This window comes from Clytia hemisphaerica, unplaced genomic scaffold, assembly GCF_902728285.1.
Source record: "Clytia hemisphaerica strain Z4C2 unplaced genomic scaffold, Clytia hemisphaerica genome assembly, whole genome shotgun sequence".
NCBI classification, from domain to species: domain Eukaryota; kingdom Metazoa; phylum Cnidaria; class Hydrozoa; order Leptothecata; family Clytiidae; genus Clytia; species Clytia hemisphaerica.
In genome coordinates this window covers 2,087,219-2,101,251 of record NW_027103962.1, presented here as the reverse complement: position 1 = coordinate 2,101,251, position 14,033 = coordinate 2,087,219, and the positions used below count along the sequence as shown (strand labels likewise).

The 14,033-nt window shown below is 36.9% G+C and overlaps 1 protein-coding gene across 1 annotated transcript; it reads left to right on the top strand.

The window, feature by feature from the left end:
- Positions 1 to 503: 503 nt before the first annotated feature.
- On the top strand, positions 504 to 7,215 carry LOC136810273 (uncharacterized). Its single transcript, XM_067066842.1, has 8 exons — positions 504 to 730; positions 2,281 to 2,484; positions 2,906 to 2,997; positions 3,384 to 3,696; positions 3,988 to 4,218; positions 4,832 to 5,131; positions 5,329 to 5,517; positions 6,448 to 7,215. The coding sequence occupies exons 1-8, from the start codon at positions 616 to 618 to the stop codon at positions 6,660 to 6,662; spliced, it is 1,659 nt and encodes a 552-aa protein (XP_066922943.1). The 5' UTR covers positions 504 to 615; the 3' UTR covers positions 6,663 to 7,215.
- Positions 7,216 to 14,033: the final 6,818 nt, after the last annotated feature.

Here is a 14,033-nt window from a genome sequence, read left to right as displayed (position 1 = left end):
GCAACTCCATTGGTGCGATATGACGTAACGATCAACTTTTACATTCAACTTTTTTTCCAAGCGCGCGCTGCGTTTTTATGACGTAATCTTTTCTCCAAGCAAAAATGATTGAAGCCAAAGTTGCGATCGCAGCGCGCGCAAGTGGAGACCGGCCTTAAGGGCCTTTCTCCCGACACGAATTAGAGAATTAGTTGTTTTTCCTTTTAGAATTTCCTTTTTATCATACGCACAGAAAAATATTATTTTTATAGAGGACGTCCTTAAGAATGACCTTTCCAAATTGTCTTCTTTACGTTTTTGGTGTCGGATTACTAGCAAAACGCTCAGATTTCAGAATTTAAAACAATGCAGGAAAGAATCTATCAGAAAATTAACTTTGACGTTAATCACTTGAAGCTAAACAAAATACTGTAAGTTTTCCCAAATACTGTTTTCTGATTGGCTATGTAATCTGATGACGTCACTCTGAACCAATCAAAATGTTTGTATAAGGACATCAAATAGAGAGCTCTATTTACACCTAAAAACTTGGTATAGATCAGAAAGAAAATCAGAGAGACTAAAAGGAGAAGTTCGAAATTTAACGAGTAAAGCAAAAAGTCGATCGATTCTAAAATGGAGAAGTTGACATGGTTTTTAGTCGTTGGATTTGGATGTCTTTCAGTGTTTAATTTTGTACAGTATCAAGAGATCAATTCTCGTTTTGTGGAATTACAACAAAATTCTCAAGGTAAATTTGCCTTTTTTGAAACTTTTTTCTTTATTCACAAGATCATTGCGACTAGATCAAAAATTACTGTCGAGTATGTTCAATCGAGGGTTTTTGGACCCTGTATAAAACAGGGTAATGCAGAAATGTCTAGTCTGGATCACAGACCCTTACAAACCAAACCGCAGGTAGTATAGGTAGTCGCGCGGCTGAGGTTGAAAAACGTTTCATTTCGTGATACATCTTTTAGATTCCAAAAGAAATAACGGAAACTCGCGAATTAGTATGTGTAGATTACAAATCAAAAAAGTTTCCACGATATTATCGTGCAAGTAACGAGTAATTGGCGATTTTTTGCGTTTCCAGGCAAAATTGCGAGGCCTGTAAATTCATGATTTTGGGGGGTCTTCAAATTAAAAAAAAACCTATATCACATGATAGAGCTCTTCAAACTGAGCAAAAAAAGTGTATTACACCAGGGGGGGGCACGCAGTTACTACAAGACATGATGTGTAGTAAGTGCTTTTTCAACACTTTTTTTCAGGACCACCACCCTTTGCAGTTACTACACCTTGGTAGTAACTGTTTTCAGAAAAGATTTCCAGGTACCACCCCTGTTTTTGAGTGATATCATCAAAAACATGCTCGAAATTACCCTAAATTGCGATTATTTTTCAACCTAAAGCCATTTTTGTGCTAGATTTTCTTTTAATTTACTTGGTTAACAGCTGTTGAGAACATTTTAATGATAATTAGGGAAAGCATAATTTCAAAGTTGGGTCTCAGAAAAAAAATTTTTCGTCCATTTATAACAAAAATATTTTTTTTAACAAAGAATTTTTTCACAAAAAAATTAATTTTTTGTGAAAATTTTTGAAAGTTCTCTAAAAGAATTAAGATATAAGCACTTACTACACCAAAAGTGCTACTTTTAGTGTTTGGCACCACCCCCAAACAGCAGTTACTACACTGTGTAGTAACTGTTTTCATAACTTGTGAATACAGTACCACCACGGTAGTAAGTGTCATACTGTCTTGTAGTAACTGCGTGCCCCCCCCCTGATTACACCAAAGTCCCAACTTCTCTAGATCAAAATTCATTGGCCTATTTGTGGTGAAAAACTGATGGAAAACAGGGAATTTCCCCACAATCTGCATTAATTTATGCAAAATTAAACACCTTTTTGACCACAAATAGGCCCATAACTTTTGATCTAGAGAAGTTGGGACTTTGGTGTAATACATTTTTTTGCTCAGTTTGAAGAGCTCTATCATGTGATATAGGTTTTTTTTTAATTTGAAGACCCCCCAAAAATCATGAATTTCCAGGCCTTGCAATTTTGCCTGGAAACGCAAAAAAATCGCCAATTAGTCGTTACTTGCACGAAAATATCGTGGAAACTTTTTGATTTTGGAATCTACATATACTAATTCGCGAGTTTCCACAAAAAAAAGTTAGTTCTAAGAGGTGTATCACGAAAATCATTTTCTAGCCACTTTTTTCGACCGTTTTAAAAGGCTTCGGTTATAATCACGCATTATTGTACGGCATTCGAAAAATACATTTTCAGGTGAGAAAATCAGGACCCGGAGAGATGTTACAAACGATGAAAATAATAATTGGTCACCGTTCTTTGATCAACAAAAGCTCATCAATTTCATACAAAAACAATCCAACCAAACAATTTACAAAGAAGTAAACCGAATCTTGAAACATTTCACATCGAACTTTCCTGTAGAAAAGTTCTGTAAAGATTTAAGCAAATGTGAGAGAGGTAAAATCTTGTTGTCTTGATCTAAATTTATAGATTATAAGTTTCTTGCAACATGATATCCGAGTATGAATTTACGTCCTACTCTAGACACCTTCTCGTAGACCCGGTAGGACCCCCTTAAACTGAAAAAATGGCTGAAATATCATCCCCAGAGGAAAATTACACTGAAATATTTGTCCTCACTGAAAATAATCAATTTAAAGAAATCCTCTCTTCAAAATTTTGTGCTATTTTTCCATCCCAACTGAGTTTTCTGACTTAAAAACGATGGAATTCAAATCCCCAGCAATGAATAAAACATGGGAATATTAATCTCAATCGAGTTATTTTTACCTCCATTGGCTGAAAAAATCCTACCAGGTCTATAAGAAGGAATTTTTTATAGTATTCAAATTCTGAAGATGTTAGTTAATTTCTCTAGAAAAGTGTAAAGATGAAAGAGAAACAGTGGTTAGTGAAGACAAAACTGGCAATGGAAAATCAAGGTGTCTTCAAGGACCACCAGGGCCTCCGGTAAGATAGAGAGAAAGGGCGGAAATAATTCTTTGACGAATTATTTTAAAGTTGAATTATTAAAGTGGGAGAGTGGAGCTTCTACAAAAGAGCTTCTGGGCAGAGATTTTTAAAAGGTTGATTCCTGTGCAGATTTAGCAGGGTATTAGGGTATATTCAAATTGTGTTAAAAAGAGTAAAAAACCTCAACAAATGTTGACTTTTTAAGTAACTTTAAATAAGTTTCGACCCTTATTAACACACTTCGTAAAACCTAGTCGAACAGGATATTGGATTTAGACCTGTAACATTCTTGATACCTTTATATATATTCATTGACTAAATATTCATAAATCTCAAAACAATTCCTCATTTATTTAATGTTTTTTTGTTGTTCTGCTCTCAAGGGTCCACCAGGTCCAGCAGGACCAGGCCTCGAAGAGCCGAAGCTTGTATCAAGCACACTGAGCAATGGTCAAGTTAACATCACAAAAATAAAAATGTTCGAGTGCAAATTTTATGGTAATCCAATTCCCGACATTGAATGGAAAGTTCCAGCAAAGAGCTTCCAAGTAGATTCTACAGTTGACAAAAAAAAATTCGAGATCACGAGTCATTTGACGATACATAACGTGTCTTGGGGTGAACAAGGACGTGTTGAATGCAGTGCTAAAAGTTTGCTTGGTGAAGCTTATGAATCTGGCAATTTAACTGTTTTAAGTAAGTTATAGAGAAATTATGGAGAAATGCCAAGGGTTTTTAAAAGACTATATTCCATGTGAAAAGTTCATGTCCAAGTGCAAGTAAAAATAAAGCATCCCTGTGTTTAAATCTCTATATAATTTTCGGTGGAATCAACTTTTATGGACATGTTAAATAATCTAAATACTTTATTTGACTAGAAATGGTCCCTAGCAAGATTAGTATTGACATTGTATCATTGTATCGGGACGAAATGGAGTTTTTACAAACTCCATCTCATCTGATCATTTTCTCTGTATATTTTTTTAGCAAAGCCACAAATTCTCAGTAAAGAGACTTTAGTGTTTGCACCTGAAGGAATCACTTTCGATTTCCCAAAATGTGACGTTCGAGCAAATCCACCAGCAAAAATCACATGGAAAAGAATCTTTTGGCCGTTACCAGCTGGTCGTTTCACAGTTCAAGGAGACAATCTGAAGATATCGAATATCCAGTTCAAAGACGAAGGATTTTATGTTTGTGAAGCTGAAAACTTCCTTGGTAAGATACAACGGTGAAATTCTCGTCATCGTAAATTAGATGAAAAGACTTTTTAGATTTTCCAAAATTTTACCAAAAAACATTTTTTCGTTTTGCTCACTTTTTACACCCTAAAAGTGCACTTTCACTCATCTTCATTCATTTTGATCCGTATATTACATTGGGCTTTTCCAGAAATAGTCCATGCCCCCCCCTGTTAAGGATATCGGATATCCAGGGGGTTAACGATTTTTGTTCAAAAGTGGATATCCAGGGGGTTAAATATCTACAAGGGAGTGGATATCCAAGGGGTAAAGTGTCTTTTCTAAGTAAAAAATACGATATCCAGGGGGTAAGCATCTTTATAAGAAAGGATGTCCAGGGGGTTGAGCATATTCTTTAAGAATAGAATGTCCGGGTTCGGGGGTAAAATTGTTTTAGGGGAAATCCCATTTTTTTTTATTTTGAAAAACATACCCTTAAGTAGGTCATTGACCTTGAGTGCCCCCCGTCCCTGTGGAGAAATAAAAGGCATAAAATGCTAAAATTTGAGTGAGTCCGTGTGGGGATACAAAATCTTGATAATGCATAACATTGGATATTCTTATACAATTCATTAATGATTAATTTTCAGGAAAAACAAAAGCGAACATCCAACTAAAAATTAAGGCAATGGAAATCGAAAAATCATCACCAGCCTTTATCAAACTAAAGAGAGGTCAAGTTGTAGAGATCCACTGCTCAGCATACGGAAACAGCCAAAGTATGTCCGGTAAAATTACCCGGGTAGGATCCAGTGCACTTATTCAAGAAGAGACAACTAGAACACCGAACTTGATTTCGGTTAAAGCTTCTTTTCGTGAAGAGGGAACTTACCGCTGCACGATTAAAAACAACAAGAGTGGAAAACAAGTTGAAGCTTTTTCGCGAGTTGGTGAGTAAAAATCTTTTTAGGTGGTTTTAGTTAGAAAATGGAACTGTTCAGAGTAATAGTAAAACATGTATAATATCAAGGTTTTGAAATATCCAATTAAATTTATATGATTTCACGCACATAAATAGAGTCATAAAGTATAAACTAAGTCAAATATGCATGAAAATACTTTTGATTTCTATCTTTTATGGAAACAGAGGAATGTCATAGTGGCTGGACAAAGTATTCAGGGAATTGCTATGTGTACATAGATCAAAAGAAGACCTGGAATAATGCAGAGTCATATTGTATTTCAAAAGGAGGTCATTTGGCAAGTATTATGGACAAAGGAGAGAATGATTTTGTGTATGGATTGACACCTGGTAAAAAGAATGATTACTGGATAGGTAAGTGAGTTTGGAATTGCAAAAACAATGGTTTTTAATTACCATAATGGTAACCAAAGGTCTTTAATTACCAGAATAGTAACCAAAGTTCTTTAATTACCAGAACGGTAACCAAAGGTTTTTAATTACCAGAATGGTAACCATAGGTTTTTCATTTTTCATTACCAGAATGGTAACCAGAGGTTTTTCACTACCAGAATGGTAACCATAGGTTTTTAATTACCAGAATGGAAACCAAAGGTCTTTAATTACCGGAATGGTAACCAAAGGTCTTTAATTACCAGAATGGTAACCAAAGGTTATTAATTACCAGAATGGAAACCATAGGTTTTCATTATCAGAATGGTAACCAGAGGCTTTTCATTTTTTTGTATAACCAGAATGGTAACCATAGATTTTTCATTATCAGAATGGCACCATAGGTTTTTCATTACCTGAATGGCAACCATAGGTTTTCATTATCAGAATGGTAACCAGAGGTTTTTCATTACCAAAATGGTAACCATAGGATTTTCATTATCAGAATGGTAACCAGAGGTTTTTCATTACCTGAATGGCTTAAAACAACGAGCTTATACATAGCCTGGATATCCAAGCTTTAAACTATTTCACAGTCTATTTTTTGATATTTTATGTTCTGGTTTACAGCCTGGTCTCCATAGAGCGATTTGCATTCTCAGATCAGAATGCAGTTCGCTTGCTTGCGCTCACTCCGCTTAAGTCGTAAGGGCTGATCTACATGGCGTGGAGCAATTCTGCAACAAAAATGGGTCAATCCCCCCCTTGTTAGTGTAGATATAGCTACAAAGCTACAAACGTACAAAGTTTACCTAACTCGTTTTATTAACTCAAAGAGTGTGTGTACCATTATATTAATGTAAACGTTTTATAAATCCAACTCTGATGAATTGAGTTCTTATATTTTTATAGGTTTGACAGATATGCGGTCTGAAGGCTCATTTTCTCGATGGAGTGATTCTTCAATTGTAACATACAAGAATTTTGCAAACGGTCAGCCGAACAATGGAGGTCACAATAGATGGTACAGTCAAGACTGTGTATCGTTTTTATATAGTGATGCATACAAATGGAATGACTGGGAATGCAGTAAAGAATTTGCATTTGTTTGTAAAGCGACAATGTAGACCAATTTAAAGCCAAACCATTGTGGGAGTAGATTTTTGATGAATAAAATCTCACATATGTAATCTTCACTATATCTACTGGCTTGTATGAGACGTTTTTTACAAGCATTGGCCATTCCATTTTATATCCATACACATACACGGAGTGGGCGAACATTTCCAGGGCGAAAATATTGTGTTCCAGGGATGAATTGAAACGTTTTAGGAATTTCCAAGGGTTCCAAGGACCTGATTTAAATTTCCAGGGGGTTTGATTTATTCGAAAACATTTAGGGAATAAAAGACTGAAATTAGTTAGTCCACCCTCACTTCAAAGGTACCGAGAAGAATATTGTCCTTTTACAAATTTTGCCATTATCATATTCCACATATTTCCAAGAATTTCTTTTGGCTTGAAAAAGTTTGACCACTCCCGCCCGTATATATCTCAAATGGAACAGCCCATTATAGGGTAAATTTTGTTTACTTGTTAAGTTAAGAAAAAACTGTTCAATTATTTTTTGTATAAAGTACTTTTAGTACATTTAGAAAATATTTTGAAGCACTGCTGAAATTTTACCTCAACCTTATGATTTCCAAAGCTTTAGCAAAAAATGACAAAATTTAAAGCATACAACCATTTTTAACTATTCAAAAGGATACACAGGACTTTTAAGGGGGTAAAGTTGATTTCTGACCTCCCAATTAGACAAAATAATATTTCTTACTGTGATTCCAAAGGATATACCTAAGATAAGCTGATACCGGTGTGCTGTCACAGCGTAAAGCTGAGCTACATGCCATTCCGTTTTAAGGAAACACTCTCTTTTCTGCTAAGGGGAATTTCCTTTTCGCAATTACGTGCATGATTGTTAGAAAAAAATAATTTATCGGAGAGAGAGGCGTAAAAACAAGAATTTTCCACAATACACTAATTTTTAGTATTTTCCAAGAAATGTTATAATTTTTTCAGACATTCGGAAAGTTTTATCTTTACTGATTAAAAATATTTAAAATAAAGGTTCAGAAAAGGGCTAGGCTTGCGGTGCAGAGTGTGGGTTAGGTAGACAATTTGCTTGATTTGATCAATTCCAAGAAAAACGAAAATAACTATGCACAAAAAGTAAAAACAAAATCTCAAAGTAAAATGAGAATTTACAGACTAAAAGATTTTATCTTAGGCACAGAGAAGTAATTTTTTGGTTAATTCGAAAGAAACGTGACACTACCCCGGGTGGGGGGGAACTACCCTTGCCGACCAACAGGGGTGCTCCGCTGAGGTTCGAAAAATGGACCCTACGTGGGACTCGTTTTTTCAAAAATTTTGCCGAAATTTGCGAAAAAGTGACCCTGAATGGGATTGAAAGTCCAAAACTTTCTTAAATTTTCTACTTTTTCCTCCAATTTTCCAAAAAAGGCACCTACGAGGGACTGAAATTTCTATTTGGGTGTTTTTGCGACCCTACCTGGGACTCGTGGAGGTTAAAAAAGGTACCCTGACCAGCGGCGCCTCCCTGTAACCCATTTTGCCCTAGTACCCCCCCCCCCCCCGGGACACTACGCACCCTCCGTACACTCTTTGTCATAGAAGTACCAGTAAATTCTTTCTGAGGCTTGGCTGTTCCCATTTTTTGGCACTTTGAGCATAAAATTATTCTATCCTGTTCTTATTTCTTGAGAAAAAGTGGTTTCAGGCTTACGACTCTATCTTTACTATTTTACCATTCGATATCTTAATTTCCTTAAAATTCAGTTATTCAAGGCTCAGCATTGTTTTTAAATCGTTCGATATGGGTGGCATGAAACTTAAAGTTCTAAACAATAAATCAAAGTCTCTTTCTTTTAATTTGAACAAGCTCTGATATCATCGATCATTCTCGGCAGATAGAGGAAAATAGACTTGTAAAATTGTTCTTATAAGAAAGATAGATAAGATATAGATAGATATTAAGCCCTTGTGGTGTTCATCGCGGGGTTGAACCTGTGGTGAGTATTGTAGCACGTCACAATGCTTTGAGCATCTACCGCCACACTCTTGTATCAGAGAAGTGGTACCCCTCACATGGCCACTCCCAGCCAGTCCAAGTTCAACTTTAATTTCGTTAAACCGACACTTTTTGGTACGAATTAATCCCCCCTATAAAATCAAAACCCTCATTTAGTCATGGCTCAACCCTTCATCAATATTTCCCACTTAAGTTTTTTTCAGTTCACGCATTCACGTAAACTGCTGGTGGGGGGCAAATCTTATCAAATCTAATTGCTAATTTATAGAAGTAACGCTGATTTCAGCCAATGGTTTCTTTCCTTCCCAGAACTGCAACATGGCATACACGTTTTTTTTATAAGAATGGTGTAAATCCATTTCATCATGGATATTCTTTACTTTTTTGGGAAAATCATCCTAAAATATTCTTACAGCATTCTTAGGTTAGGATCCCAATTCAGACTATATTTAACATTTAGTACATACGTCTCAAGCATAAAATGGCATTTTTGTGAAAGAAGTGAGCCTAACTTGGGGGTAATTGACAATTTATAATCGAAAATGCTTTAAAAATGGCATTCTTAGCTTTTGTTAACCGGATACTTAAAGCGGGCTACACGGCTTATTGCGCACTGCAATTGGTTCTTTTCGCATGATGACGAGCCTACACTGCCCAGAGTTGCCCGTCGTTAGGAAAATTCATTGTGACGTCACTTTTTCAAAGGAAAATGAACAATGTCGATGAAATGACCCGTCTGGTTCACGAACGGGTCAATGACTCGCCACAAAAGAAACTTTCCCTTAAGATTCTAATGATATTGCCGTGTCTTCTTCTACAAAAACCAAGTCGAAATTCCAAGTTAAAAGATAACTCTGATGCACTCAAACGGAGATTTCAGCAATGGAAGAATGGTGACTTCGACGCACTGATTCGTGAAGCACGCTACCTCCAAACTCAACTTGTGTTCCGCCAAGGCAACCGTACTTTTGAAGAAAAAGCGAAACACTTCCACGATTTAATGACCAAAGGTAAAGTCGTTCCTGTACTCCGCCTCCTCGACGACATCGAGTCAAGTGGCGTTTTAAACCTCACCAAAGAAACGCTGACAACGCTCCAAACAAAACACCCAAATGGACAAGAGTGTCATGAAGAATACCTACTGGAAGGTCCGATCGACAAAGTCGAGGGTACATTTTCGAAAAGATCGATGGCTCTTTGATAAAGAAGCTAGCTTGTCAATTGAAGGGAGCAGCTGGTCCTTCAACACTGGACGCTGATGGCTGGAGAAGAATTCTGACATCTGCCTCCTTCGGAAGCCATAGTTTAAACCTTTGTGATGCTATCGCAAAAATGTCGCGAAAGTTATGTCATGAGCCTGAACTTTGGCAAGATGGTTCGCTGGAACCGTTGCTTTCCAGTAGATCGATCCCCTTGGACAAGAACCCTGGAGTTAGACCCATCGCAATCGGTGAAGTTCTTAGGCGGTTGATCGGCAAATCCGTCGTGACAATCTTGAAACCGAACGTTTTAGCGAGTGTTGGTGATCTTCAGCTATGTGGTAGCCAGAAGTCCGGATGTGAGGCTGTAGTTCATGCCATGGGCATCATTTTCAAAGAAGAGAATTGTGATGGGGTACTATTGGTGGACGCTGATAACGCATTCAATCGTATAAATCGCCGGGTGATGATCCACAACATCAAGATCATCTGCCCTCAAATCTCTACATATATCGGCAACACTTACTCGTCGAATTCACGATTGTTCCTCTCCGGTGGGTTTGAAATCATTTCTTCAGAAGGAACCGCTCAAGGGGATCCGGTAGCAATGCCCCTCTACGCACTAGCTTTAGTCCCTTTACTGGAAAACATCAATTCGAGTGACCAACCAGGTTGCTTATGCTGACGATCTAACAGCAGCTGGTAAATTGAAATCCCTCCTGAAATGGTGGACAATGCTTCAAAACGTCGGTCCATACCTCGGATACTTCCCAAAAGGATCAAAATCCTGGCTCGTCGTAAAACAGGACAAATATGAACTAGCTAAAATCATATTTAAAGATACCAACATCAAAATCACAAAAGACGGAAAGCGTCATCTTGGTGCAGTTGTTGGGACCGAAACATTCAAATCCGAGTACGTTAAGAAGTTCGTTCAAGATTGGGTCAAGCAACTGAAAGTCCTTTCCGAGATCGATAAAGCATACCCCCAATCAGCATACTGTGCTTTTACAGCAGGGTTCGCACATAAGTTCAACTATGTCAACCGAACCATCCCAAACATCAAAGAAGAGCTGCAACCTTTAGAAAATATCATCCGACACCATTTTATCCCCGCTCTATGTGAAGGAAGAACATGTAATGATCATGAGAGACAGCTTCTTTCACTGCCTGTCAAGATGGGTGGCTTGGGAATAATCAATGTCACCGAGATGTGTGATCTGGAATTTCAACAATCTATCAAAGTCACTCAGAATCTTGTTCGTAACATCGTAAACCAGAACGAAGTCATCATTACATCAACCGAAACCAGTATTCCAAATACCGAATCAAAACTGTCGCTCAACAAGAGAAAACTCGAACTCTTGAAATTAAATTCATCAGCAATGGAAATTAGAGCAATCGAAATCGCCAGTGCACACGGTGCATCAGCATGGCTGTCGTCACTCCCCATCAAGTCAGAAGAGTTCTCATTGACAAAAAGAGAATTCTTCGATGCAATCTACCTTCGGTATAACTGGGAGATGAAAAATCTACCGAGCGACTGTGTCTGCGGCTCCAAATTCAGCGTCGATCATTCACTACAGTGCAAAGTTGGCGGTTTTATTCACATGCGGCACAATGAATTGGTTAACATAACGGCTAATCTATCTGCAATTGTTTGCAAAGATGTTGAGAAGGAACCAATCCTTCAAAAACGTTTCGATCATGACTCTGAACTCCGCGCTGATGTTACACTAAGAGGATTTTGGCAGAGGCAACAGAAGGCATTTCTTGATGTGAGGGTTTTTTCCCCTTCAGCCAGAAGTTACCAAAACCAAAATCTTGCTAGTGTAATGAAGCAAATGGAGAAAGAGAAGAAAAGAAAGTATTTACATATCGCACACTCGATCAAGAAAACGGTACTTTTACACCACTCGTTTTTTCTGCCAACGGTGGAATGAGCACAGAAACTAAGCGATTTTACGCCCGTTTAAGCGAGCTTCTATGTGAGAAAAATAAATCTTCATTTTTCGGAAACATATTTTTATGTGAAAAGAAAAATTTCTTTTAGTCTGATTCGGTCAGCTGTGGTGTGTTTGAGAGGCTCGAGGTCCTGGAGGCACCGAAGACACTCGCCTTTCGTTAACACCACACTGCTGACGCAGAAGTCACAAATTTCATTTGTAATATTCAATTAAAGTTTTCAATAAGTTTTTAGTTTTTTTGTTTTTTTTTATTACTATATTTTATTAGACACGTATTTTTCTATACGTATTTTTGGACATTTTTTTGAGTTTTTCACACTGGTCTTTGCAGGGTTTCAGTTTAATGTTTGCCTTTTCTTTTTCCTCTTGGTCATTGCTCACTGTTTTTCAGATTCTTCATCTTAAAATATATTTGATTTCTATTATATGTATATCCAAATAAATTTGTGATTTATCTTATTTAAAAAATAACTTCACGAGAAAAATAAAAAAAAAAATAAAAAAAAAAATGCGTTGACATCATTTCTCTCATTTTTTATTTCTGACGTCAGAAATTATAACAATTTTTGATATCTTTTCGCTTGTATTTCCCACTTTATTTCGCTATTTTTCCTGGATAAAGCGCTAAAAATCAATCGAAGCTGAAGGAAACGGTTAACAAATACAATAATGACCGGTTTTTTCGGGCTGTACTGAAAATGTTGCCCTCGGTCGTTACTTGACCTTGGGCAATATTTCTCAGTACAGCCCTCGCTAACCGGTCATTATTGTATCAGCGTAGCAAAATTCCATGATGGTGATATTCTTATCATTTTCATCATGGACATTCTTATAAAGTGTATTCTTATAAAAAAAGCGTGCATTACGAAACATAACATGAGAATGAAATCCGATTTTCGGAAGCAAAAGGCTCACAAACGAAAAAAAACAAGTCAAAAATATCTCAATGGATTAAAAAACCCACTCTGTATATCAAAAAAAAATTAAAAAGAAGAGAAACTGAATATTTTGATTTTTCTTGGAAAATATCAAACAATATGAGTGAAAGATTGACGACCTGTCAAAACAATCTTGACCACATATAACAACTAGACTGGTAGAAAACCCTTGAAAAAAATAAATCCTCGTCAGTGCCGTAGCAACTGGGGGGGGGGCAAGGGGGGGCTATGCCCCCCAATAATTATTTCAAAAATGGTTATTTTGCAAAATGCAAAATTTTTCTTTTTTAATTTGTCATAATTGTCTTTATGTGCATGTTTTGAGTGTATTTTAAGGAATCTAGAGCTCAAATTTTCAAAATTTCCACCCTCGGGCCAAACCATGGTTGGCCCTCGCGGTGTCACTAAACTTCAGCCCCCAATATGAAAATGCTTCCTACGGCACTGCTCGTAAATATACCTACGTTGACACTTGACACTCTTTAATTCCATTTTCCAGGGGAATTTTATTTTCATTGAATAAAGACACCACCTTCTCACAGACCCACTGGAACCCTTTCCATTGGAAAAATTGGCCAAAATCTCGTCCCCTACGGAAGATTATACATTAAGTTTTGTCCCGCTGAAAATAATCAGATAAGCAAATCCTCGTCACTGCAAAGTATTGTGCTCTTCATGTGTTTCCCATCCACACTGAATTTTCTTGCTCGAAAACAATGAAATTCAAATCCCCAGTCATACCTTATTGGAACTAATTTTCGCGGGAACTAATTTTCGCGGTCGAAAAAAAAAATCTGAAAAATTGCATTTCGCGGGTTTTAATTTTCGCGGTTTTTTCCATTTTGGAATTTTCGCGGGTTTTAATTTTCGCGGTTTTGCCTTTTTTTGGACAAATTTCTTTCATTTTCCTAGGGATTTTTCAAATTTTTCGATAAAATTGGAAAAAATTGTATTCCGCGGGAATTAATTTTCGCCGTTTTCGACTCTCAAAATTTTTCGCGGGATCAAATTTTCGCGATTTTGACAAAAAACCGCGAAAAACGCTAAAATTAAAACCCGCGAAAATTAGTTCCAATAAGGTAGCTAATATGGGAAAATCAATACCCATCGAGCTTTGGTTCTTTATTTCTTCCCCAACTGGCTGGAAAAAAATCTTTCCGGGTCTGTGAAAAAGGGCGGTATAAAATAGCGCATCAAATAGTTGAGCGTCGTTTATGAGTTTCTTGTTGACAGTGACTTTCAATATTATCGAATTAGTGGAACATCGAATTAGAGAGCATCA

Bases quoted from the DNA above. Each gene is read 5' to 3' on its own strand.
- LOC136810273 (XM_067066842.1), top strand. From the start codon at position 616: ATGGAGAAGTTGACATGGTTTTTAGTCGTTGGATTTGGATGTCTTTCA. The intron at 2,998-3,383 runs GTAAGATAGAGA...TCTGCTCTCAAG, and splicing joins AAGGACCACCAGGGCCTCCG to GGTCCACCAGGTCCAGCAGG. The intron at 4,219-4,831 runs GTAAGATACAAC...ATTAATTTTCAG, and splicing joins TGAAGCTGAAAACTTCCTTG to GAAAAACAAAAGCGAACATC.